At 37.7% G+C, this 26,685-nt stretch overlaps 1 protein-coding gene across 2 annotated transcripts in view; it reads right to left on the bottom strand.

The window, feature by feature from the left end:
• HIBADH (3-hydroxyisobutyrate dehydrogenase) overlaps positions 1–26,685 on the bottom strand; it is a 141,115-nt gene that overhangs the window by 98,872 nt on the left and 15,558 nt on the right. For both annotated transcript variants that reach the window (XM_025379876.1, XM_025379877.1), the window contains exons 3-4: positions 11,437–11,546; positions 8,510–8,631 (exon numbers count right to left, since the gene is read on the bottom strand). In XM_025379876.1, coding sequence (XP_025235661.1) covers positions 8,510–8,631; positions 11,437–11,546 — 232 coding nt within the window. The remainder of the gene's footprint in view (positions 1–8,509; positions 8,632–11,436; positions 11,547–26,685) is intronic.

Raw genomic sequence — 26,685 nt, 5'->3', positions numbered from 1 at the left:
AAAGAAAGATCCAATAATAGTTGGGGGCTTCAACACCCAATTCGCAATGTTAAACAGCTCACCTAGACAGGAAGTCAAGAAATAAACATTGAATTTAAACTGGAGTTCAGACAAAACGGACCTAACAGACATTTACAGCACATTTTATCCAACAGTTGCAGAATATACATTTTTTTCATCAGTATATGGAACATTCTCCAGAATAGACCTTTTATTAGGCCACAAAATAAGTATGAATAACTTTTAAAAAACTGAAAACAGCCAGGCGTGGTGGCTAACACCTGTAATCCCAGCAGCTTGGGAGGCCAAGGCAGGCAGATCACTTGAGGTCAGTGGTTTGAGACCAGCCTGACCAACATGGTGAAACCCCATCTTTACTAAAAATACAAAAATGAGCCAGGTGTGGTGGCACAAGTCTGTAATCCCAGCTACTCAGGAGGCTGAGGCAGAAGAATTGCTTGAACCTGGGAGGTGGAGGTTGCAGTGAGCCGAGATGGCGCCACTGCATTCCAGCCTGAGCGACAAAGTGAGACTCAGTCTCAAAACAAACAAACAAACAAAAAACTGAAAACCTGTTAAGTATCTCTTCATACCACAATAAAATATAACTAAAATCAATACCAAGAAGAATTCTACAAATACATGGGTGGGGTTGGGGGGGGAACATGCTTCTGAATGACCATTGGGTTGACTAAGAAATTAAGATGAAAATAAAGGCTGGGCACCATGACTCATGGCTGTAATCCCAGCACTTTGGGAGGCCAAGATGGGAGGATCACTCGAGCCCCGGAGTTCAAGACCAGACTGGGCAACACAGTGAGAATCCGTCTCTACAAAAATTAGACAGGTGTGGTGGTGCACACCTGTAGTCCCAGCTACTTGAGAGGCTGAGGCTGGAGGATCCCTTGAGTCCAGGAGGTCGAGGCTGCAGTGAGCTGTGATTGCACCACTGCACTCCAGCCTGGATGACAGGGCAAGAGTTATTTAAAAGAAAAAAGAAAAAAAAAAGAAAACATGGAAATTAAAAAATTTATTGGAACAAATGAAAACAGAAACACAATATACCAAAACCTGTGGGATACAGCAAAAGCAGTACTAAGAGGGAAGTTTATAGCAATAAATGCCCAAAGATTATAACATAACATAAAATGAGCAGAAGAAAATAAATAATAAAGATCAGAGCAGAGCTAGATGAAATAGAGACTTAAAAATACAAAGGATCAACAAAACAAAAATTTGGCTCTTCAAAAAGATAAATAAAATTGATAAACCACTGGTTTTAACCAGGAAGAGAAGAGAGAAGCCTCAAATAAAATCAAATGAAAAATGACACATTACAACTGATACCACAGAAATACAAACGATGATCAGAGACTATTATGAACTATCATATGCTTAAAAAGCTGGAAAACCTAGAGGAAATGAAAAATTTCTAGAAACATACAACCTATCAAGATTGAATCAGAAAGAAATAGAAAACCTGAACTGACATTATGACTAGCAAGATGGAATGAATAATAAAACATCTTTCAACATGGAAAAGTCCAGGCCCAGACAAACTGACAGTTGAGTTCTACCAAACGTACAGAGGAACTAATACTAATCTTTCTGAAACTATTCCCAAAAATGGGAAGAATTCTCCCTAACCCATTCTATGAAGCTGGAATCACCCTGATCCCAAAATCAGACAAGGACACAACAAAAAAAGAAAACTACAGGCCTATATCCCTGATGAACACAGGTGCAAAAATTCTCAACAAAACACTAGCAAACAGAATCCAGTAGTGCATCAAAAAGATAATACACCACGATCAAGTGAGATTTGTACTAGGGATGTAAGGATGGTTCTATGCAAATCAGTAAATGTGATACATCACAACAACAGAATGAAGGACAAAAACCGTATGATCAATAGACACAGAAAATGCATCTGATCAAATTCCACATCCCTTCATGATAATAACATGCAACAAACTAGGCATAGAAGGAACATACCTCAAAATAATAAAGGCCATATAAAACAAACCCACAGCTAACAACATACTGAATGGGGGAAAGTTGAAAGACTTTCTCTAAGAACTGGAACAAGACAAAGATACCCACTTTGACCACTCCTATTTAACATAGTACTGAAAGGCCTAGCCAGAGCAGTCAGGAAAGAGAAAGAAATGAAAGTCATCTAAATTGGAATAAAGGAAGTTAAATTGTCCCTTTCTGCTGATGATAAGATCTTACACCTAGAAAAACCTAAAACTCAACCCAGAAGTCTTAGATTTGATAAGTAAATTCAGTAAAGTTATAGGATACAAAATCAACACACGAAAATCAGTAGCATTTCTATAAACCAAGAGTGATCTAGCCGAGAAGAAACTCAAGAAGGCAATCCCACTTATTATAATAGCTATGAAAAATAAAGTATCTAAGAATAAATTTAACTAACAAGGTAAAAGATCTCTACAAGAAAAACTGCAAAACACTGATGAAAGAAATTGAAGATGACATAACCAAATGGAAAAACATGACATGCTCATAGATCACAAGAATTAATATTGTTTTTTGTTTTTTGAGACAAGATCTCACTCTGTTGCCCAGGCTGGAGTGCAATGGCACAATCTCAGCTCACTGCACCCTCTGCCTCCCAGGCTCAATTGATTCTCCTGCCTCAGCCTCCCAAGTAGCTAGGACCACAGGCGCACACCACCGTGGCCAGTCAAATTTTTGTATTTTTAGTAGAGACAGGGTTTCACCATGTTGCCCAGGCTGGTCTCAAATGCCTGAGCTCAGGTGATCCCCCTGGCCTAGGCCTCCCAGTGCTGGGATTACAAGCATAAGCCACCGCGTGCCCGGCCAAATTAATATTGTTAAAATGACCATATTGCCCACAGCAATCTAAATATTCAATGCAATCTCTACCAGATTACCAAGTTATTTTTCATAATATTAGAAAAAAAAATCCTAAAATTCATATGGAACCAGAAAAGAGCCTGAATATTCAAATCAATCCTCAGCAACAAGAACAAGGCTAGAGACGCCACATTACCTGACTTCAAAACATTCCAAGGCTATAGTAATGTCAAGCTGGCCTTCATATCAAAACCACATTACAATTATTCTCCTTCAGAAAGAGTTTATAACACTTGTACTAAATAAGCACAGGTAGCACACTGATAATACAAGCAACATTACTACATAATTATGGAAATATCAACTTTATTGGCTGCATCCATTATTTACTGCTACAAAACACCCACCCCCAAATTTAGTGGCCTTACTTCTTCACAATTCTGTTGGTAAGCACTTTAGATTGAGTCTAGCTGGAATGTTCATCTGCTGCTCAGCCCTAAGGTCACTAATTCTTGTATTTAGCAATCTTTATTTCCCTCTTGAAATACATGAGAACTCTTTAGAAAATATTATTTCCTAATACAGTAGAATATGCATTAAAGAACTATCATGCAGTGACCAAGGAGGAATTTCAGGGTGAATGGACTGCTCCAGCTCCTGAGTTCACTGCTGCTCAGCCTGAGGTTGCAGACTGTCTGAAGGTGTGCAGGTGCCCTCTGTGCCTGTTCAGCAGTTCCCTACTTAAGACTAGAGTGCTCAGCCTGCCATGGAAGACTGGTCTGCAGTTCCCACTGCTCAGGCCACTGAATGGGTAGGAGCAACCACTGAATGGTCTTAAGCTGTTCTTGCACGGGCTCTTAAGCAACATGGAAAAATGGTTGATGAAAAATAAACATCAGTTTCTAAAAGTTGAAAAAAAAAAACAACAAAAGAACTATCATATCAGTCCTTCAATTCTGCCAGTAATTAATAGTGTGGTCTTGAGGTAAGTTATCTAATATCTCTTGGTGTTACTTCCATCCTTGGTAAAATGGGAGTATCACTGCTTATCCTGTCTATTTTCACATGGTTGTTTTTCCAGTTGAAGGCAACCCAAGTTTTTAAACATTTACTGAAGACCAACCATGTTCTAAGCATTACACTGGAAAAACAGAGATTAAAAAGACACATTTCATAGTGTGTAAGAATGTGAATTTTTTTAAAACTTGGAAATAATCCAAATGTATATCACAATAGAAAGAAGAAATAGTGATATATTTATATAGAATACTACAGAGCAGTTAAAATTAATGAACTACATGTAACAACCATGTAATAGAGATACATTTTATGTACTGCACATGGGCATCTAGCCAAACGGGTGAGCAGGGGCTGACATTTAATCCACATTCAGTGTGTCAAACCGCAAAGCCTGACGTAAGGTCACATGTGTCCACAGAAAGGCATACCTTTTTCTTTATACAAAGGTTCATTCTGCTCATCTGAAGAGATATTTTGGTACAGACAGGTGCCCTTTCTAATTCTCACACAGGCACCAAGTAAGCCAGTGGCTCCAGTAACACCAGGGATGAAATTCAGAAATACAATGTAAAGTGAAAAAGCAAGTCACAGAATATGCTCATTATGATTCCATTTCTACAATGTTCCAAAGATGGAAAATAAACTACTGTTTAGAAATAAAAACATATGGAGTTAAACTATTAAAAAAAAAGAAAAAAGGAATGTGACATGAAATTCAGGAAGCTGGTTACCTCTCATCAGAGAGAAAAGAAAATAGGATCAGGGAAGCAAGAACTTCAAAGGAAATAAATAGCAAGGCTCTAGTTCTTAAACTGAGTAGGGGGTACGTATTAGTTCAATGTATACTTATACTTTATACTGCACATATATTTTATAAATATCTTGTACATATATTCAATATTTAATTTTAAAAACTGGGGAAAAAAACTTACTTCCTGCACTTAAAAAGCTTAAACTCAAGAGGAAGAGAATCATAGCCTATAAACACAGTGTGATGTGGGCTCTGATAAAGACATACACATCAAGGCCGGGCACGGTGCCTCACGCCTGTATTCCCAGCACTTTGGGAGGCTGAAGAGGGCAGATCACCTAAGGTCTGGCCAACATGGCGAAACCCTGTCTCTACTAAAAATACAAAAATTAGCCGGGTGTGATGGCAGGCGCCTGTAATCTCAGCTACTCGGGAGGCTGAGGCACGGAGAACTGCTTGATGCCGGGAAGCAGAGGTTGTAGTGAGCCAAGATTGCTTGACCCCGGGAGGCAGAAGTTGCAGTGAGCCAAGATCACTTGACCCCAGGAGGCAGAGGTTGCAGTGAGCCAAGATCGCACCCCTGCACTCCAGCCTGGGTGACAGAGCAAGACTCTGTCTCAAAAAAAAAAAAAAAAAAAAAAAAAGATGTACAGTTTGACAGCTTCAAAAAGAAGCACCAAGCCCATTTTACATGATGTGATTATTACGCAGTGCATGCCAGTATCAAAACATTTCATCTACCCTGTAAGTATATACACCTATTATATACCCACAAAAATTAAAATTAGAACAAACAAATAGCAGCACCAAATAGGCTGAGGCATGCCAAAGTGCTTTATAAACTACTATCTATACCATAAAGTGATAACTACACCAATATTAAAGTGGTTCTTCATACTGGTTTCAGGATAAATATAACAAGTTTAAGCATTACTTACTTTTGATTTTTAGAAGAAGTCATACAGCACTTAAATATAATTGTATTCTTTCTAATAAGGATAATGTATGCAGGAGCCATTACACAGTGGGTCTAATAAGTATCAAAATGAAACCTGAGGAAAACTTTCAATCTGTTACTCCATAGGCTAGAACAATGATTAAGTAATAATTCTTACTTTACTCCCCAGAATAATACTTAGCAGGAAGTAGGGGGAAACACTTGACTAAATAAACCAATTGCTTCTCAAAAATCAATACTATTTTAAATTCATCCGAGTTTTTTAAAAAAACTTCTCTTTAAAATACTAACCATAGACTAATAGAAGTATAGTATGTTTCCATTTACAGTTTTAGAATACTACTCTATTTGTATGTACCTATATATAAATCCATGATGCATTTTTAAAAGTCTGGAATAGGAAATAGATGAAGACTTGGGAGAAAGGGATGGGGAGAAATTCTTCAAGTTTTTTTCAAATGATCTCAAATACTCTACGTTTCAAGATTGATGAACACAGGACTTCTATAAAACTGTGGGCCCATTTTGGTTATCTAAGCCATGCTTTTCCCACCTCCCTTTTGAAACCACCACCCTCACAGAGTTGATGGAGAAGTACAAGCCAGGCTTTAGGCAGAATTATAGTCAGGCACTGACCAGGGTGCACTGGGGCACTTCAACCCATTTCCCTGTAGCTGGTAACTAACCAAGGGTCATGTGGCGTGCTGACCACCTGCTCCCCCATTGTTCCTATAGACAGAATCTCTGACACTGGACCTTTTTACCCAAGAATTGCTTATGGCATTTTCAGGTCCTGAATTCCAGCAGAATGGCTGAAGCCATTCTAAAGACGTCAACCAAGGAACCAAAGAACTCTGCACAGGAATGCGGTTTCTTCATCTCCCTGTCCCAGGAATTCACCCCTTGCTTCCTGACCAATCAGCAATCCCCACATTTTAGCCCTACCTGTTCAGACCCTTTACAAGCTCCATCCCCAAACCCTTGAGGGAGGAGGATTTGAAGGTTCCTCTGTCTCATTTGACTGCCCTACAATTATTAAATTCTTTCTCTACTGCAACTCCCATTGTGTCTGCATACTGGTCTGTTACCATGCAACAAGCAATCAAACCCAGTAGTCCTATAACACTTTGGTTTAACTTTATTTAGTTAAAATACAATAATTTTTAAACCAGCCCATTTAAGTGGGAAGGTGGAACAGTTTGTAACACACCATGTTAAAAAATATAAACATAATAACAATAAGACCAATATAAATAAGCTGTTATTATATACTGGTTAACCTCATAATGATCACGTGTCAACCAATAAATTGCCACAAATCATCCCTGCACAAAGCTTTTAATCTACTGTATAGTGCAGATTCAGGTGTATTCAGTTATATTAGCATTTTTGTACACTAAAACAACAAACCAAAGTTTAAAAATTGCCAGACAAGAACTAAAGAGTAATTTCAAAGTTTTCTCACAAGATTGTATTTTAAAGGTTAAAATAATGTTTAAAACTCAAATTGGTATTTTTTATTATCAGATTATAATTTCAGGTTGTACTCCTGAGGCCAAAGAAAATCAATCAATGGCAAGAACATTTGTACCATATCAATTCTCAAATTCAACTGCAGAACCACTCTAAGAAAGACCTGTTCAGTTTATTAATTCCAACCAATAAAAACCACACAAACACCAACCTTAAAACCGCTTATTAGTATTTTGTAGGTACTTTTACTCAAAGTACCTATACCACATCATAAATCTTTATACCTAAATCCTATTTAAGTAATTCAATATAACAATCAGAAGAGCCAGCAATTATTTATTCCTCCACCTATATTCAAAACTCATTTGGGATATAAGGTACCTTTACAAGATCATTAAGTTCTTTATAAAAAAAAATACAAAATGATTTAAATTTCTATATTTTACTTTTTAATTCTAAAGCCCACAATCCAGTTTAATGCAACTGGAATAAAATTCATATTCTGCTGCCTACTGCTATACTGCTACAAATACATAATATAAATGTGTACACAGTAATTCTGATTACACAGTAATTTTGGAAAACTTGGAAATTACAGAAAAGCCATACTATAATCCTGCCATTCCAAACTACCCAGATACCCACTATTAATATATGAGTTAATAGTAAGTTTTTAGAATTTCATTACTGGGTCTTTTCTTCTAATTGAGACAATCATATGACTTTTAACCATGTTAACATGGTAAATTATATGCACAGATTTTATAAAATTAAGCCATCTTGGCATACATGGGCTAAAGGAAACTTGGTTATAGTGTTTAATCTCTTTCATACATGGTTGGATTTAGTTTGCTAATATAAAGTTTTTACATCTATATTCATAACTAAAATAAATCTACATTTATTTTTTCTTTTTTATAACATTTCTATCTGGTGTAAACATCAGAGTTATACAGGTGTTACAGAATGAGTTGGGAAGTATTTCCTCTTTTCCTATTCTCTGGAAAAGTTTGTATAAAATTTAGATGATCTGCTCCTTGAAATTTTGGTAATATTCATCTGTAAAATGATCTGAGCCAATGTTTCCCTTATGAAACAACTGTTTTTCTTTTTTTCCACTTGTTCAATTTCTTTAACAGTTACAGGATTATTTAAGCTGGTTATTTTTTACATTAGTTCCAAAAAAATTTTCTAAAAACTGATATATTCCTATCTACAGTAAATGGACCAAAAATTCACAACACTTCAAAGTTATGACACTTTTTAATCTGAATTTAAGACTAACAATGTTACTTAGACTTGAGAGTACTAAATAACATGTCGGTTTGTTTTTATTTTTAATGAGTGAGAATCCTGTAACAAATCTAAAAATAACTACCATAAAACCATATGGTACCACAAAACCATAATTGCTACTTCTGATAAACATAAATAGGTTTGCATATATTTTAGCTACCACTTACCACCAGAAACAGGGGCATCCATGAAAACTGCTCCCATTTTCTCAACTTCTTTGGCCAATTCTTTTGAAACTGCAGGATCAATAGTGCTGGAATCTATTAATAACGAGCCCTTCTTCACTTTTCTAAGTAAATAAAAATATTTCTAGTTTACAATTCTGAGTAAAACTTTCATGCACCTACCTATAGAATTAGAATCTGCTAAAAAGCTGCCATATATCAAGGAGGATTTTAGTTTAGTATTAAAAACATTATTTTAGAATAGGTTTAAAAATCTCATATTCTTTTTGAGATCAATTATAGTTCAAAAGTAAAGCCAAACTCTTTCAAAAGATCCAAAAAAACCTGATACATTACATGGTATAAATTCTGATTTCAGGTGAAGTACACACTAACCACAATAATAAACACGAAGCTAAGACGTAAGCAATTTAAAACACCTATTAACTTTAAAAGGGTTAATTTAGGACTTAAATTTTTGTTTGTAAAGTAGTTGGGTATTTAAAAAGTAATTTATTTGTCTTTAACAAGCCATACTGTAAATTTCATATATCTGTGTTATTTCCACTATGAAGAATAAACATAAGCAATTAAAATCTAGTCATTTGTGTTGAGATGGCATATTACTTTATAACTAACTTTTTAATGACAAAATAAAATATCAAACAGGTAGAAAGGAAAACATATGAAAGAATCTGGAAATCTCACAGTCTTTTTGGCTTTTTAGGGTAACTTACGTATATACACTATAAGGCACTGTCTATCTTCACTAGCTAGGAAACTCTAACCTAAATTATAATTTCTTTAAAGGGTATGGCTAACCTTTAATTCAAACTTTCCAAAGTTCTTTAAGACATGATCTCCCACCTCAGCCTCCCAAGTAGCTGGGACCACAGGTGCATGCCACCATACCCATCTAAGTTTTAAATTTTATATTTATAGAGATGGGGTCTCACCATGTTGTCCAGGCTGATCTTGAACTCCTGGGCTCAACCAATCATCCTGCCTCGGTCTCCCACAGTGGTGGGATTACAGGTATGAGCTACTGTGCCTAGCCAAACTTTCCAAAGTTCTTACTATAGATATACTAACCCAGAGGACATGGAATCATGATTAGAAAATTAAAACTGAATAAATGTAAACACTGAAGAAGAAAACAGAAAAATCATTGATAAAAACTACTAAAAGGAAAAATCTTTCTATTAAAAAAATAGCACACAAAATGGTTTAAACATAACCAGGCATGGTGGCTTATGCCTGTAATCCCAGCACTCTATGAGGCCAAGGCAGAAGGATCACTTGAGGCCATGGGTTGGAGACCAGACTAGGCAACATAGCAAGACCTCGTCTAAAATAAAAAGAAAAGAAAAATATATACATTAAAAATTGTTTAAACAATTTTAGACATATGAATTGTTACAATTCAAATGCAATGGTTGGGTATATTTCACAGAAGAGAAATAGCATACTCTACGAGTATGTAGGTTTCTCTTTAGCCTAAAAAAATAAGAATTAAGTTTATCAATCTGTGATCTTAATATTTTAAGATCTTAAACCTTCAAACAAATGGAAAATCATCCAAAAAATTATACATGCACTGGGTGTATGGAAATGATCCTTACCCAGAAAAAAATAACCACCCATAAGAAGCAAATTATAGCTCAAGGTAAAGTCAAACTTTTTAAAAACACATCCTGGACCAAACTGTTCTGATAGCTAGTCACCATATTCCTTAGCAAAGGATATTAACAAATATAGGGCTATGTCTCCTCAGAAGTTTTTAGTAACTTTTCCTTCAGAGGTAAAGCAGGACCATAACTGAAACAGGCTAGGTAACAGGACAGCTAGGATGCCTCCGGACCACACACATTGTGGCCCTGAGAGCTCCATCCAAAATGAGTGTCTTTTAACCTTCCCTGAAATCTAAACATTTATCTTATCAGTTTTCTGCCTAATATCCAAGTGTCTTTTGCTTCCTTCCAAGTTGGTTAGTTTTCCAACACAATTCAATTTCCAAAAACTTCAAATTTCACATATTACAGTTTCCTGAAATCAAACCCTTTCTTTTAGCCCTTCTTGTGACTACAGCATCTACCAGTTTGCTCTATCTCTTTGCTGAAATTCAACAACAAAATAAGTTAGGAATAGAAACAGTGAGATGAGAAAACTAAGTTGGGAATTCAAACACTATCATCCTAACATAACCACAAGGGTCTGGCAATAAGCAGCAATTAACCAAAAGGTTTCTCAAAGCCAGGGAAGACAGGCACAGATTAGGAAACTCTGACCTAAACTTTATTTTACTTAGCCCATTTATGCCTACTGTTCCATTTACACTAAGTTTGTGGGAGTTATTTACATCCTACTGCTCAAGGTCATTGCCAAGGTCTGATTTTTCACAAAAAAATTTGCAACCTCCGACATAAATGGGTTAAAGAGCTACTGCTAACCTTTGATTCCAACTTCCCAAAGTTCTTACTAAAAACATACTAACCCACAGGACATACGATAACTTTTTTTCATATAATAAAATGTTAAACAATGGTGTTCTTTCCAATGTTTGGCTATATTTTTCTTAAACTCTTTTCCTGAATTTCTATAAGCTGTAAGAAAATTATATTATTAATAGTTGCAGCTTAAAATGTAAGCTTTAAAAGTCTCCTAAACATGTTACCAATGAAAGGGTAAGTTTAAAATGCAAGAGTGAAAGGAAAAAAACGAAACCAAAAAAATTTATACACAATGTCACATACTTGACTTCAGTGAAAAAAATAAGCCTTTTACAATGAGAAAACCACACTATTCACTGTATGAAATAAGAACAGTATAGAAAGGTTTAACAAACACACTTGTAATTTCCTAATAGTTCTAACACGTGAAATTCATGAACTATCATAACAAGAAAATATCCACAGTTGAGAAATACATACTTTAGAATCCCATTTGCTCCGGAATAAGCTTCTATTGCATTGATACTTGTGGGCAGCATTGTAATAATTCTGTCAGCTTTTTCAGCAACATCTGCTGGGGAAGATACTACCTTTAAAAAAAAATTGCAAAGGCACATTATTTAAATTATAATGTAAGCAGTTTCTAGAGCACAAACAGGATCCACTTTTCATGCATGCCTATAACAGTGACAGTGCATAAAAACTAATCCTTGTTTGCAAACGACCAAAAAAAAAGCTTACTGCCCAAAATAAAGGCACATCATTATACATATACAGATGCAGTTTCTGTGAAATCAAATCTATCGTTTATTTTTAAAAGTGTGAAGAGAGTTGAGGGTAAAAGGGCAAAACCCAGCAGTCCTGGGAACAGACACACTTCTCATGGGTTCTTCCAAGTTGGATTCCTAAACAGCATAATCTTTGGTATACACTTTGACTAAGAAAAATATTATAGTACAACAACACTGGTAACTCAACTGTAGGACTCATTAGTGATTTGGTGGGCAGCAAAATCCCTTAACAAAATCTCAAGTCCCAATCCCCACCATCCTCCAGTCTCTATTTTCAAGCAAAAAAAGAAGAAAATATAAGTCTGTTTCAGAAAAGAAAAGGTCAGGACAAGGACATAAACACTTACTACAATGACTGCAAGTACCACCAGGAAGGCTAACAGTATGAGCTACCTAAACTTATGTGGAAACTACATACAGAATAAAGATATATGAATATGCATCAGGGCACTCTCTCAACCCTCATTTCTGCTTTATTAACGACCACAAACATACTGTAAAGGAAAGCTGCACTGTCTATCCTGTTTGTATAGGTGCATGCATGAGTAGATGCACTGTCGCTCAAATCCCCCACCCCCAGCTCTCTCGCTCTTTTCCATATATTCAACTTGAGAAACCTGGCCAGTCAACTGGCAACCAAAGAGGTCAGGAGAGACCAGGAGCTCCCTCCTTGACTCAAATTACCCTTTAATAGAAAGAATCAGCTGGGCATGATGACTCATGCCTGTAATCCCAGCACTTTGGGAGGTCAGAGCAGGACTGCCTGAACCCAGGTGGTCAAGACCAGCCTGGGTAACACAGCAAGACTCCATCTCTACAAAAAAACAGAAAAATTAGCTGGGTGCAGTGGTGCGCACCAGTAGTCCCAGCTACTTGGGAGGCTGAGATGGGAGGATAACTTTAAAAAGCCCAGGCGTTGGAGGTTACAGTGAGCTATGATCACGCCACTGCAGTCCAGCCTGCCTGGGCAACAGAGCGAGACCTGTCTCTTAAAAAAGAAATCCGGCATCCCAACTGTCACAACATCTTCTGTAAAGCCTTTTTTCTCTTCATTGAAAAAAGACAAAAGACTATCAGGCAGATTATTGAAGATTTCTCTCCAGAATGAGTCACATATGGAAAAACAGACATATTTCTACATACATTATGCAGGTAGAAACATGTATTTTCTACTAGAAAATGTGAAGTGACATGTAAGCATCTTACAAATAGGAATGCCTCTGCTTTTCATGTGGTAGAAGTTTACACATTTTATATTTTACGTGCATTTGATGAAAGTAAAAGAATAGGAAGCCAAAGAGAGTGTGTAATCTAAATATTAAGAGCTAGAAGTAATTACATTTCAATTTCCACAAAAGACTATGAGTTTCTAAATCAAATTCAAGATAAATGTAGCTTTAACAAAAAGCAGTTTCATAAGTCACACTTTAAAATTTCAGTAAATCAAGTATCCTGGCATATGGTGTATTAACAAGGCAGGAAATGACATTATAAAACATCTCAGACCCTAAAACAAACAAACAAAAATTCTCTTTTAATGTTTCACTCTAAAGACAATGCAGCATTTTAGAATTTACACTGAGATACATTCAACCTGTATATTTTGATACATAATGAGGATTTGCTACAAATAATTCTAAAAATTAAAAAATTTTCCATCAAATTACAAAGAAATGCTTAAGTTGCATGAAAACCTTTCCTACACCTTCATAAATATTGAGACTCTAGAAGAGGCAACTATTTCCTGGCAAACAGCTGAAGTTTACTCAAGAAAAATAGAGCTCAGTGAAATAAGAAAAACAAGTTGTAGTAGTCATACTTCTCTATTCCTATACTATACCAAAAATATGTTACTTAGACGGCCCCATTTATTCATCCTACTCTAATAAACACAATGCAAAACAATGGCATACTTTCCTTCTATTCCAGCTCCATCCTTCTAGATCTTTCAAGGACATCAGTAAGCCATGAGGTCTAAGAGTTAATTCCAGACTTCCCCTTAGGAATTGAGTTCTCTCTCACTGAAGGAAACTAAATTCCATCTACATAACTCCTTTAGAGGGGCCCTGAAGGGCATCAACAATTAGTTCACAGGTCAAGGGTGTTTCACACCTCCAAGTTTCCTAATCCCATGAACTGGCAGTGCCAATTCAGGCACTTGCCAAGTGCATAGGGTGGCCAATCAGCCCCCTGCATCTCTAGCATCTGCTTCTTGAGATGGTTGCATTGCCAGAATACTGTTAACCCCTCAATTATACAGGAAAGTAGTGTCAAAGCTCACAGGCCCGGAAAAAACACACAACGGTAGTGATAGCTGGAATGTCACCACTGTACTGGCCACAACTGCTCTAAATCTAATAACACACACACTCTCTCTCTCTCTATATATATATATATGTAGATATATAGACATACAGATATATATGTATATATGGTATATCCTAACAGTCTCTAATTTGTACTACAAAGGTATGTTTATTAGACAGATAAATAGACATTCAAATAATCTCACCATCCATGTGATGACTTCAAGACCCTGAAATAACTGACTGACAAATCTGGCCACAACTCAAAAGCTGGGAGGAAAAAAAAAATCAACCTTGTTGCCAGTCTGACATCAACTACAAAAGCCTTTAGAAGCCAAACTAATTAGAGTCCCTTCAATTACATTTGCTAATTGAATGGATAAGCAAAGCCAGCATGGATCAGTGAAAGGAACACTAATTTGGGAAGCCAGAGACCCAGGTTTAGCTGCAGCTCAGCCAAGAAGTCACGGGTGATTTTGTGTAAACTATGTAACGTCTCCAGCTTCAGTTTCCAAATCTATAAAATAAAAACAGTGATTTGGATGATCTCTCAGCATTCCCATCCCCAAAATAAAAAAGAAATTTAGGCAGAGATACTTTTCATATTTAGTAATCTCAAGTTCTAAGAAGGTATAGTTCCCATGAAAAAGGGCTGAGGGGACTGGAAGCACGTGCAATGATTCAGCACAAATGCACAGCATTAGCAGGACTTTCACCGTGCAGGTTTTCAACACCTCCATAACTGGCGATGGTCACTGGCCTGGCTGACTCTGGGACATGGCTCTGCTCTGATTGTCAAGGCTGCCCCAGACAGATCTGCTAATTCCAACTGCCTCACACTTATACTATTATGAATTAAAACAATTCTACTCTTCTATTATCTCAATTTTGACTATAGGAAATTGGTTTCTGTGTATACCACAACATAGTCTTTAAGATTTCTTGCAGCCAACTTATCTGAATTTAACTTTATCTGTATGCCAGTATGCATCAACGGCGGGTGTGTAATATAAAGAGCAGAGGACTGAATAAATTAAAAATCTGCTAAAATAAATTAAAAAATCTGTTTAATAAAAACAAAAATCTGCTTTGCTGCATGAGGAGGGGGGTGAAGAGCCAAGAGTAATCTGAAGGGACTACACCCTCTTTTTACATATCCATTGGGAGAAGACAACTGTTACCTAGTTGCTTTACATGAAGAGAAAAATCTTGCTGCCTCTTCTAGATAAAACAGTCACGTAAGTCAAGTTCAGCACTGCTTCCAAGTAAACCAGATGGGTAACAGAAATTTACAAAGAAACAAGAAGAACTTGATCTTGTTAAACGTGCCACTCCTGTGTTTTTTAATCTTTAAAAGTACTCTTTAAAAGTACTTTTTAAATACTTTAAAAGTAGAAAAGCACAATTACTTCAAAATTACACTACACTTGAAAAACTGACAAAAGAGCTTTGTGCCTACATCTTGAAACATTTGGTCAACAATGATGGAGCCCACTCAGCAAGAGGCTTTTAACGCTCTCATTTAACAAGACCTGAGTGGATGCCAGATTAGATCCCAAGAGATTTACTTAAGCAAACATGTTCAGCCTTACAACTCAGGAACAACAAAATGGTTTCCAAGTTTTTAAAGAGAAAACAAAAGAAAAGAGAATCTAATTAAGCCTAGTTCAATCAGAAAACTCACACAGAAGTGGTGCATACATCCCAGACTTTTGGCATAGATCAGGAGCATCTCCAAGGAAAATCCTAGACAATGAAAACAAAGCACAAGTCGCATGTCCTTGATGCTAAGGCCTAAGTTAAAAAGAAAAACCAGTATCTTCCGCAAAATAAAGGTGGGTCAGAAGGGGCAGTGCAGAACAGACTCAAACAGGAATGCTGCCAAATCACTTTACCGCCTAGCTTGGTTTTAATTTGTATCTTCATTCTTTCATTTAGAAATATGTCTCCGTATCACTTCTTGGCCTTTGGGCTATAATCAAGAATGAAAATACATCTATGACTCTCTTTCAACATATTCTGGACTCAATAATGCAGCCGAGACAGTGGTGTTTGAGGTGTGTTGGAGAATAAAGATTTTGGAGAAAAATGCTATAGCTACAATAACAACAGCAGCAGCAGTAATAACAACAGCAGCAGCAATAATAGCAGTAGCAGCAGCAGTAGTGGTACTTTCTATGTGCCAGGTTATTTTGGGCTAAGAGAAAGATACTCTTATCCTCATTTTATATAAGAGTAAGAAATTTAAGCAGAGAAAGGTTAAGTCATCTGAAGTCACACAGCTATCAAATGGCAGAGCTGAGATTTGAGCCCAGACAGTTTAGTTCCAGGGTTTATGTTTTTAAATCACTACATTCACAATTTATTGATTCAAAATTTCTAAAATATGAAGATCTGATCATTATTATCAGTTATGTTTTTTAAAAAGATGCTAAAAGTTGAAATGATGCATCTGTTTCCAACAGAAACACGAACATAATAAAGGGATAAGCTATGACAAACCCACAGCCAACATCATAATGAATGGGCAAAAGCTAGAAGTACTCCCCTTGAAAACCGGAACCAGACAAGGATGTCCTATCTCATCACTCCTATTCAATATGTTACTTTAAGTCCTGGCCACAGCAATCAGGCAAGAAATAAAAGGCATTCAAATACAAAGAGAGGAAGTCAACCTATCCCTGTTTGCAGACATGACCCTATATCTAGAAAACCCCATAATCTCAGTCCAAATGCCCTTTAAGCTGATAAACAACTTCAGCAAAGTCCCAAGACACAAAATCAATGTGCAAAAATAAGTAACATTCCTATATACCAATAATACTCAAGCCAAGAGCCAAATCAAGAACACAATCCCACTCACAATAGACACAAAAAGAATAAAATACAGGAATACAGCTAACAAGAGAGGTGAAAGATCTCTATATCAAGAATTACAGAACACTGCTCAAAGAAATCATGACACAAATGGAAAAACATTCCATGCTCATGGATAGGGATAATGAATTTTGTTAAAATGGCCATACTGCCCAAAGCAATTTATAGATTCAATGCTATTCCTATCAAACTACCAATGACTTTCTTCACAGAATTAGAAAAAAACTATTTAAAAATTTATATGGAACCAAAAAAGGAGCTCAAATAGTCAAGGCAATCCTAAGCAAAAAGAACAAAGCTGAAGGCATCATGTTACCTGACTTCAAACTCAAACTTTTCTACAGGGTTATAGTAACCAAAATAGCATGGAACAAAACAGGCACACAGACCAATGGAACAGAAAAGAGTTCCAGAAACAATGCTGCACACCTACACCCATCTGATCTTTGGCAAAGTCAACAAAAACAAGCAATAAGGGCTCCCTATTCAATAAATGGTGCTGGAATAACTGGCTAGCCATATGCAAAAACCTGAAACAGGACCCCTCCTTACACCATACTCAAAATTCAACTCAAGATGGATTAAAGACTTAAATGTAAAACCTAAAGCTATAAAAACCCTGGAAGATAATCTAGGAAATACTGTTTCTAGACATAGGACCTGGAAAAGATTTCAAGACAAAGTTACCAAAAGCAATTGCGACAAAAACAAAAATTGATAAATGGGACCTAATTAAACTAAAGACCTTCTTCTGCACAGCAAAAGAAACTATCAACAAAAAGTAAACAGACAACCTACAGAATGGGAGAAAATGTTTGCAAACTATGCGTCCCACAAAGGTCTACTACTCAGAATCTATAAGGAACTTAAATCAACAAGCAAAAATCAAACAACTGCATTAAAGAGTAGGCAAAGGACATGAACAGACACTTCTCAAAAAAAGATATACACATGGTCAACAAGCATATGAAAAAATGTGACCATACTAATCATTAGTGAAATGCAAATCAAAACCACAGTAAGATACAGTATCACACCAGTCAGAAAGGCTGTTATTAGAAAGTCAAAAAATAACATGCTGGCAAGGTTGCAGAGAAAAGGGAACATTTATACACCACTGGTGGGAATGTAAATTAGATGAGTTATTGTGGAAGCAGTGTGGTGATTTCTCAAAGAACTCAAAGCAGAATTACCATTCAACCCAGCAATCCCATTATTGGGTACATACCCAAAGGAATATAAACAGTTCACCATAAAGATACATGCACCCGTATGTTCATCACAGCACTATTCACAATAGCAAAGACATGGAATCAACCTAAATGCCCATCAATGGTAGACTGAATAAAGCAAATGTGGTACATATACACCATGAAATACTATGCAGCCATAAAAAAAGAATGAGATCATGGCCTTTGCAGCAACATAGATAGAGCTGGAGGCCATTATCCTAAGCAAACTAATCCAGGGAGAGAAACCAAATACCACATGTTCTCACTTATAAGTGGGAGTTGAACACTGAGTACATATGGACACAAAGGAAGGAACAACAGACACTTGGGACTACCTGAAGGTGGAGGGAGGGAGGAGGGTGAGGATCAAAAAACTACCTGCCAGGTACTATGCTTATTACCTGGGTGGCAAAATAATCTGTACACCAAACTCCTGTGACATGCAATTTACCTATATAACAAACCTGCACATTACCACTGAACCTAAAAGTTCAAAAACATCTTCAACTGCAAGCTTCCTGCGGGGCTTGGAGGCTGCCCTACAAACACACTCATTTTCTGAGTCCATCATTCTGCCCAACTTATTTTAATAAACGCTTATATAATAATAACTTCCCTCTGATGTTTTTAAATTTAAAAAAAGGGATAAGGCCGGGTGCGGTGGCTCACACCTGTAATCCCAGCACTTTGGGAGGCCGAGGCAGGCGGATCACCTGAGGTCAGGAGTTTGAGACTAGCCTGGCCAACATGGCGAAACCCCGTCTCTACTAAAAATACAAAAATCAGCCAGGTGTGGTGGCAAGCACCTATAATCCCAGCTACTTGGGAGGCTGAGGCGAGAGAATCGCTTGAACCTGGAAGGTGGCGGATGCAGTGAGCTGAGATTGCGCCACTGCACTCCAGCCTGGGTGACAGAGCGACACTCCGTCTCAAAAAAAAAAAAAAAAGGGATAAGGAAATAGAAATGTCTACATATTTTATGAAAATGACCACAACAAGTTCAACCAATTATAAATGCCCTATCAGAATAGGTTAACACTTCAAGGCATAAACAAGCTATTAAGTAGTCATGTAAAACGTATTAAACATATCAAAGTTTTTATTTCCCTAATAATCCACATACAGTCACGCAAAAGAGATACGTTCTGAGAAATGTGTTGTGAGAAAAGAAAAACAACTTGGAGCAATCTGAGCTATGTGAGGTTTGCAAAATTTATCAGGCCCAGAGAGACGTGAGCATAGGACTTTGGTCACCACCACCCTCCGTGCCCAGTGGTAATTACTTAAAGGCATTTTTGTTCCTGACTAGCTGCCTCACTTATTATGGTCATGTTCCTGAAATCTGGAATACAAAGAACAGTGTACAGCCAATTAATAATTTATGTTAACGTAAACTCTTGCTAAACAACTTAGGAACTGCCTCTTCTTTTTTCCTTAAAAACTCACCTGGGGCCAGGTGCAGTGGCTCACACCTGTAATCCCAACACTTTGGGAGGCCAAGACGGGCTGATCACTTGAGCCCAGTGGTTCAAGCCCAGCCTGAGCAACAAAGCAAAACCCTGTCTCTACAAAAATACAAAAATTGGCTGGGCATGGTGGTACACGCCTGTGGTTCCAACTACTTGGGAGACAGGGCAGGAGGATCACTTAAGTCTGGGAGGTTGAGACTGCAGTGAGCTGTGATCCCACCACTGCATTCCAGCCTGGGTGACAGGGAGAGACCCTGTCTCAAAAGAAATGAACAAACAAAATCACTTGTAACATCTGGTAATCACATATATTCAAGGCAACTTGAATTTATGCTTCCAGGTGGACATTTTCCACCTTTTGGGCTTGAATAAACTCTATACCTAATCACAGTTTCTGAATCGTTATTTAAGGTTGACAGTTGTTAGGCTATTTCATGGTGTCGAACGTCAGAGAAAGCACTTACAGACCTTCATGGTATAGTGTATTGCTTCTAGGCTACAAACCTGTACAGCAACATTACTGGACTGAATACTGTAGGCAACTGTAACATAATGTAAGAATTTGTGTATTTAATGTATCTATACATACAAAAGGTATGGTAAAAATACTCTATTACAATCCTATATGCAGTCCATAACCAAAACATCCTCATGAGGTGCATGACTACAGTTTTACTAAAACTTGAAGAAAAGCCTCCAGGGTCATAATATTCTAAAACACTTCTTCACCTGGAACTGCAGGTGGCCATCTTGCACCTTGAAGGGAGAAAGGAGCCTAAGGGAGAAAAGCAGACTCAAGAGGCAAAGAGAAAAGAAAAGAATCTGGCTATATCTATGTCACTAAATTCAACTCTGCCAGAGGTCAGACCACTCCCCAACTCTTCGAATACATGAAACAATAAATTCTCAGTTTTTGCTTTCAAAAAAAGAAAAGCACTTCTTCAAAACGACATCTGATTTTCCTCCCTGCAAATCTCTCACTGAAAGAACAGCTGACATTAGAAATCAACTAGCCAGCATTTCTGCAATCTTGGCAGGGTGTTGGGGGATGGGCTTGTTTTCTTTGACTCTCACTTCATCAGCTTGACTTGATATAGTAACACAGAAGGAGGAAATGGACACCCATCCTTAAAAATGTATGCGTCAACTCAAATATACCCTGAATTTTTTAACCTTTAAACCCTTCAGGGCACTATTGTGGCAAAAAGTTTCAAGGTTTCACACATACTTCTCCATCTCATCCCAAGTTGTGTCTTGGCCTTATAGTAGTAGAATGAAATTCATTTTTTCTTTTATCCAACATTTTAAAAAACTAAACATAGCTATGAAATAAGAATGTTGACATTTTAATATATCAGAACCTATCTAAATTAATATTACTTTTTAAAGTAGTGCTCTTAGGAAATCACACTTGTTCTGATGATGTTGCCACTGTTCCAAACATTCTCTAAGCTGCCAACATAAATCACTTATCAACAAATGCTTTCATTTTCTGTTGCCCTCAGGACCAAAGCTTTTTCACCCTTTACCTTTCTCACTTCATCTGAATTTCACATTGTCCTACCTTCCACTGCTGTTAAAATCAATACTCAAAGGACCTCTTAGAGTCAAGATGCTTAAGAGACCGAGAGATGTGAGGAAGAGAGGCAAGAAGATTCTGTCTTCCAGGCTTCCTGCCTCAGTGTGAACCACACACAGAATTTTCCCCACTGTGTATTGGGGGAGGAGTGGCAACTGTACACAAGAAGCTAAGTTTTTGCTATTCACTAATCTGGGAGGAGCACTGACCCAGAACCCACCTTCTTTCCTTCTTTACAACCAGTGACATATTGCAAGGAAGAAGAAAAAGGAAAACCCAGTAACTGAGACTGTGTCCTGGAACCCTCAAATTTTTATGCAGGAATCTTGGAGACCTTGTCCTTCATGACTTTCATTTCAGACTACAAAGATAATACAATCTTTGTTGAGTGAGTAAAGATTACATGCAATCTTTACTGTAATTAATCCTGTTTATATTAATAGGGAATTAATCCTGTAATTCCCTATCAGAAATGAAATGACCCTGAGGAGTTGCTTATTTTTTTCTACCTCAAAAATTGCCTTAGCACTTAATTATAGTCAAATTACAATTTTAGTAGAAACTTCCTTGCAGTATTAGTTGGTCTTGCCACCTAAGACATATCCAACACCTTGTCACATCCAACTCAACCTGTTTTATTCCCCAAGAGCATTAGGTAAACTACTAGACATATGGTAGTTATTCAAGCTATCTCTGATGACCTAAAGTAGCAGTCTTCAGCAAAGACTGAGGCTCCACTTCTTGAGGAAATTGCTCCTTTGTCCTCATTCTTAATCTGGATAAATCCTATTTGTTATTTTGCTATCTGCCTAAATATCTAGTCTTTAGAGAGAATTCCCCTAACCACCCTCTCACCTAATGTAACACAGATTTTTATTAAAAACTAATGTGACCTTTTACTTTTTCTTTAGACTTATCACAGTTTGGAATCACATATTTGTGTGATTTGACAATCTAACACCCCCTATTGGTCCCTAAAGGCAAGGACTGTGACTATCTTGTTCTGAGCTGTATTCCCAGTGCCTGGCACATAGAAAGTTCTCGAGAAACATGTTAAATTAGTGACTTAATGAAGGTCCTATCCCCCGTTTTGCTAAGGTAGTCTACAGTAGCCTTAACCCATAGTGATTAGAGCAATAAAAAGTAACTTTTCTTCACAGAAAAGAAGAGAATATCTGATACTACCATTTGAATGGAGAACATGAGAAAAGGAACAGCTGTGTACAGCAGAGATGAAACTAAGGCATACAGAAACTAATTTATAGTTAACATTAACATACAGTGATTAATATGTGCCAAATGCTATTTTAAGCTCCATACATAATTAACTCACTTAATCCCTGTAACAACTCTATGAAAACAGTATGATTAATCTTCATACATGTGGAAACAAGGGTATAGAGACACTGAAAAACTTGCCCAAGATTGCACAGATACTAAGTGGTAAAAAAAGATTCAAAACCCACACATTTTGTAGATTCCCAATGTTTGCTGCATTAGTTTTCCATAGCTGCTGCAACAAGTTACCACAAGCACAGTCGCTTAAAACAGAAATTTACTCTCTCACAGCTCTGGAGGTCAAAAGTCTGAAATCAAGGTGTCAAGAGAGACATGCTCCCCACAAAGGCTCTAGGGGAGGATCCGTCTTTGCCTTTTCCAGCTTCTGATGGCTCCTGATATTCCTTGGTTGGCAGCAGCGAAACTCTAATGTCTGCCTCCATCTTCACATGGCCTTCCCCTCTGTGTCTCTGTGTCTTCTTTTCTGTCTCTGGTAAGGACACCTGTCATTAGCTTTAGGGTCCACCCTAAATCCAGGATGATCTCTCTTAACTTACTTAGATCATCAAAGACCCTGCTTCCAAAAACGTCACATTCACAGGTACTAGGAGTTAGAACTTGAATATATATTTTTTAATAGCTTCACTGACATATCATTTGCATACAATTCACCCATTTAAAGTGTACCAAAGGCCCTGTTAACATATTCACAGACATATGCAACCATGATGACAATCAATTTTAGAAACTTTTCAAGAAGAAACCTGGCCGGGCCTGGTGGCTCACGCCTGTAATCCCAGCACTTTGGGAGGCCGAGGTGGGCAGATCACGAGGGTCAAGAGATCGAGACCATCCTGGCCAACATGGTGAAACCCCGTCTCTACTAAAAATACAAAAAAAATTGGCCAGGTACGGTGGCTCACACCTATAATCTCAGCACTTTGGGAGGCAAGGTGGGTGGATCACCTGAGGTCGAGTTCGAGACCAGCCTAGCCAGTATGGTGAAACCCCATCTCTACTAAAAATACAAAAATTAGATGGGTGTGGTGACATGTGTCTGTAATCCTAGCTACTCAGGAGTCTAAGACAGGAGAATTGCTTGAACCCGGGAGGCAGAGGTTGCAGTGAGCCAAGATTGCGCCACTGCACTCCAGCCTGGGCAACAGAGCAAGACGCCATCTCAAAAAAAAAAAAAAAAAAAAAATTAGCTGGGCGTGGCGGGGCGTGCCTGTAGTCACAGCTACTCGGGAGGCTGAGGCAGGAGAATCACTTAAACCCGGGAGGCGGAGGTTGCAGTAGGCTGAGATCGCACCACTGCACTCCAGTCTGGTGAGAGTGAGACTCCATTTCAAAAAAAACAAAGAACAAGAAGCCTTATATGCATTAGCTATCATGCCTCTATGCCCAACTTTCCCTCTTCCCCAGTGCTAAACAACCACTAATCTACTTTGTGTCTCTATACAGACTTCCTTATTCTGGACATTCCTGGGAAGTCTATAGTATGTGGTCTTTTATGACTGGCTTCCTTCACGCAACATGTTTTCAAGGTTCATCAATGTTGCAGCAAATATTAGTACTTCATTTCTTTTTATTACTGAATAATCATCCATTGTATGGATATAACACATTTTGTTTGGACATTCTATCCACTGATAGATTTTTGGGTTGTTTCCACTTTTTCGTGATTATGAATAATGTTGCTGAATACACATTTCCATGTGGATACAAATTTCTCATTTCTCTTGAGTATATAGCTAGGTGTGAAATTCCTGGGTCATGGCATAATTCTAATGCTTAATTGTTTGAGGAACTCCCAAACTCTTTCCCAAAGTGGCTGTACCATTTTACATTTCCACTAGCAGTGTATGAGGGCTCCAATTTTTCTACAACCTCACAAACACATTTTGCTATCTAACTTTTTAATCTAGATTCTAGTGGGTGTGTCTCATGGTTTTAATTACTTTTTTTTTTTTTTTTTTGAGACAGACTCTTACTCTGTCACCCAGGCTGGAGTGCAGTGGTGGCAATGTCGGCTCACTGCAACGTCCACCTCCTGGGTTGAAGCAATTCTCCCACCTCAGCCTCCTGAGTAGGTGGGATTATAGATGCGCACCATCACGCTTGGCTAATTTTTTTTGTATTTTTAGTAGAGACGGGGTTTCACCATGTTGGCCAGGCTGGTCTTGAACTCCTGACCTCAAGTGATCCACCTGCCTCGGCCTCCCAAAGTGTTGGGATTACAGGCGTGAGCCACCTCACCCAGCTATTCTGATTACGTTTCTATGATGCCTAATGATGTTGAGCATCTTTTCACGTGTTTACTGACCATTCATATATCTTCCTGGGATAAATGTCTATTCAAATCCTTTGCCCATTTAATTGAGTTACTTGTCTTATGTTTCCGTTGTAAGACTTCTTCATATATTCTAGACACAAATTCCTTTATCAGATACATGATTTGCAAATATTTTATCACATTCTGTGAATTGTTTTTCACTTTCTTGATGATGTTCTTTGGAGAAGAAGTTTTTAATTTTGATAAAGTCCAATTTACCTATTTGTAATTTTGTTGCTCATGCTCTTGATGTCATATCTAAGAATCATTCGCCAAATCCAAAGTCATAAAGATTTACCTCTGTGTTTTCTCCTAACAATTTTATAGGACATCACTGGGGGTTGGGGAGGTGGGCCACTATTCAACCCACTAAACAACCCATACAATAGATAATTATTATTAAATTCTAACTCCATGGGTACAGAACCACACAAGAGAAGGGGCAAGGGAGACAAATAATCAGTGGCTTGACTGATCTAGGCACTTTATTTTCCAGCAATCTAGTTTATAAATAGGTTAACAGGTAGCTACATTTCAGAATCATCAACAGAGATGTCACACACACACACACACACACTCAAAAACGTCTTTCACGTTAATTTCACTAATTAGTGACTATACATCACGTAATTAAAAGAACCAAAACTCCAAAGTCAAAGACCTTTGTTTAGACACTGGCTCTTGCTATTCATTCACTGCACAGTGGTAACCCTTCCTCTGAGAGGTATCCATTCCAAGACTCGCAGTGGATGTCTGAAATCACAGACAGTACCAAATCCTATAACATAGTCTATATGTTTATAGAACATAGTCTATATGTTTCACTTCATGTTCTATATGTTTATAGAACATAGTCTATATAAATATATAGACTATGTTTTCCTTTTCTTTTTTTCCTTTTTAAGGCAAGGTCTCACTCCATCACCGAGGCTGCAGCGCACAGCTCACTGCAGCCTCAACCTCCTAGGCTCAAGTAATCCTCCCACCTCAGCCTCCCAAGTAGCTGGGACTACAGGCACACACAACCATGCTCAGCTAATTTTTTTTTTTTTTTTTTTTTTCTGAGACAGAGTCTCCCTCCGTCATCCAGGCTGGACCAGAGTGGTGCAATCTCGGCTCATTGCAACCTCCGCCTCCCGGGCTCAAGTGATTCTCATGTCTCAGTCTCCCAAGTAGCTGAAATCACAGGCACATGCCACCACGCCTGGCTAATTTTTGTATTTTTAGTAGAGACGGGGTTTTGCCACATTGACCAGGCTGGTCTTGAACTCCTGGCCTCAAGTGATCCGCCTGTCTTGGCCTCCCAAAATGTTGGGATTAGAGGCGTGAGACACAGCACCCAGCCAGTTTTTCTTTAAATATACACTTCTATGATAAAGTTTTAATTTACAAATTAGTCACAGTAAGAAATTAACAACAATAAAATAGAACAATTATAACGATATGCAAGCATCACTACTCCTGCACTTTGGACCATTATGAAATAAAATAAGGATTACCTGAAAATAAGCACGCAATATCACAACAGCCAATCACTGAGGCGGCTACTAAGCGGCTGATGGGCCAGAGAGTGTCTACAGCATGGAGACACTGGACAAAGGGATGATTCACATCCAGGGTGGGCAGAGCAGGACAGCACAAGATTTCATCATGCTACTCAGAACGGCATGCAATTTAAAACTTATAAATTGTTTATTTCTTGAATTTTGTACTTAACATTTTCAGACCACATTTGACTATAGGTAACTGAAATTGTAGAAAGTGAAACTACAGATAATAAGAACCACTGTATAACGTTAGGGATATTATTTAGCTTCTCCAAGCATCAATTTCTTGATAACACTTCTGCTGCAAAGACAAAA

This window comes from Theropithecus gelada, chromosome 3, assembly GCF_003255815.1.
Source record: "Theropithecus gelada isolate Dixy chromosome 3, Tgel_1.0, whole genome shotgun sequence".
In the NCBI taxonomy this organism is placed as follows: domain Eukaryota; kingdom Metazoa; phylum Chordata; class Mammalia; order Primates; family Cercopithecidae; genus Theropithecus; species Theropithecus gelada.
This window is presented reverse-complemented; position numbering and strand designations above follow the sequence as displayed.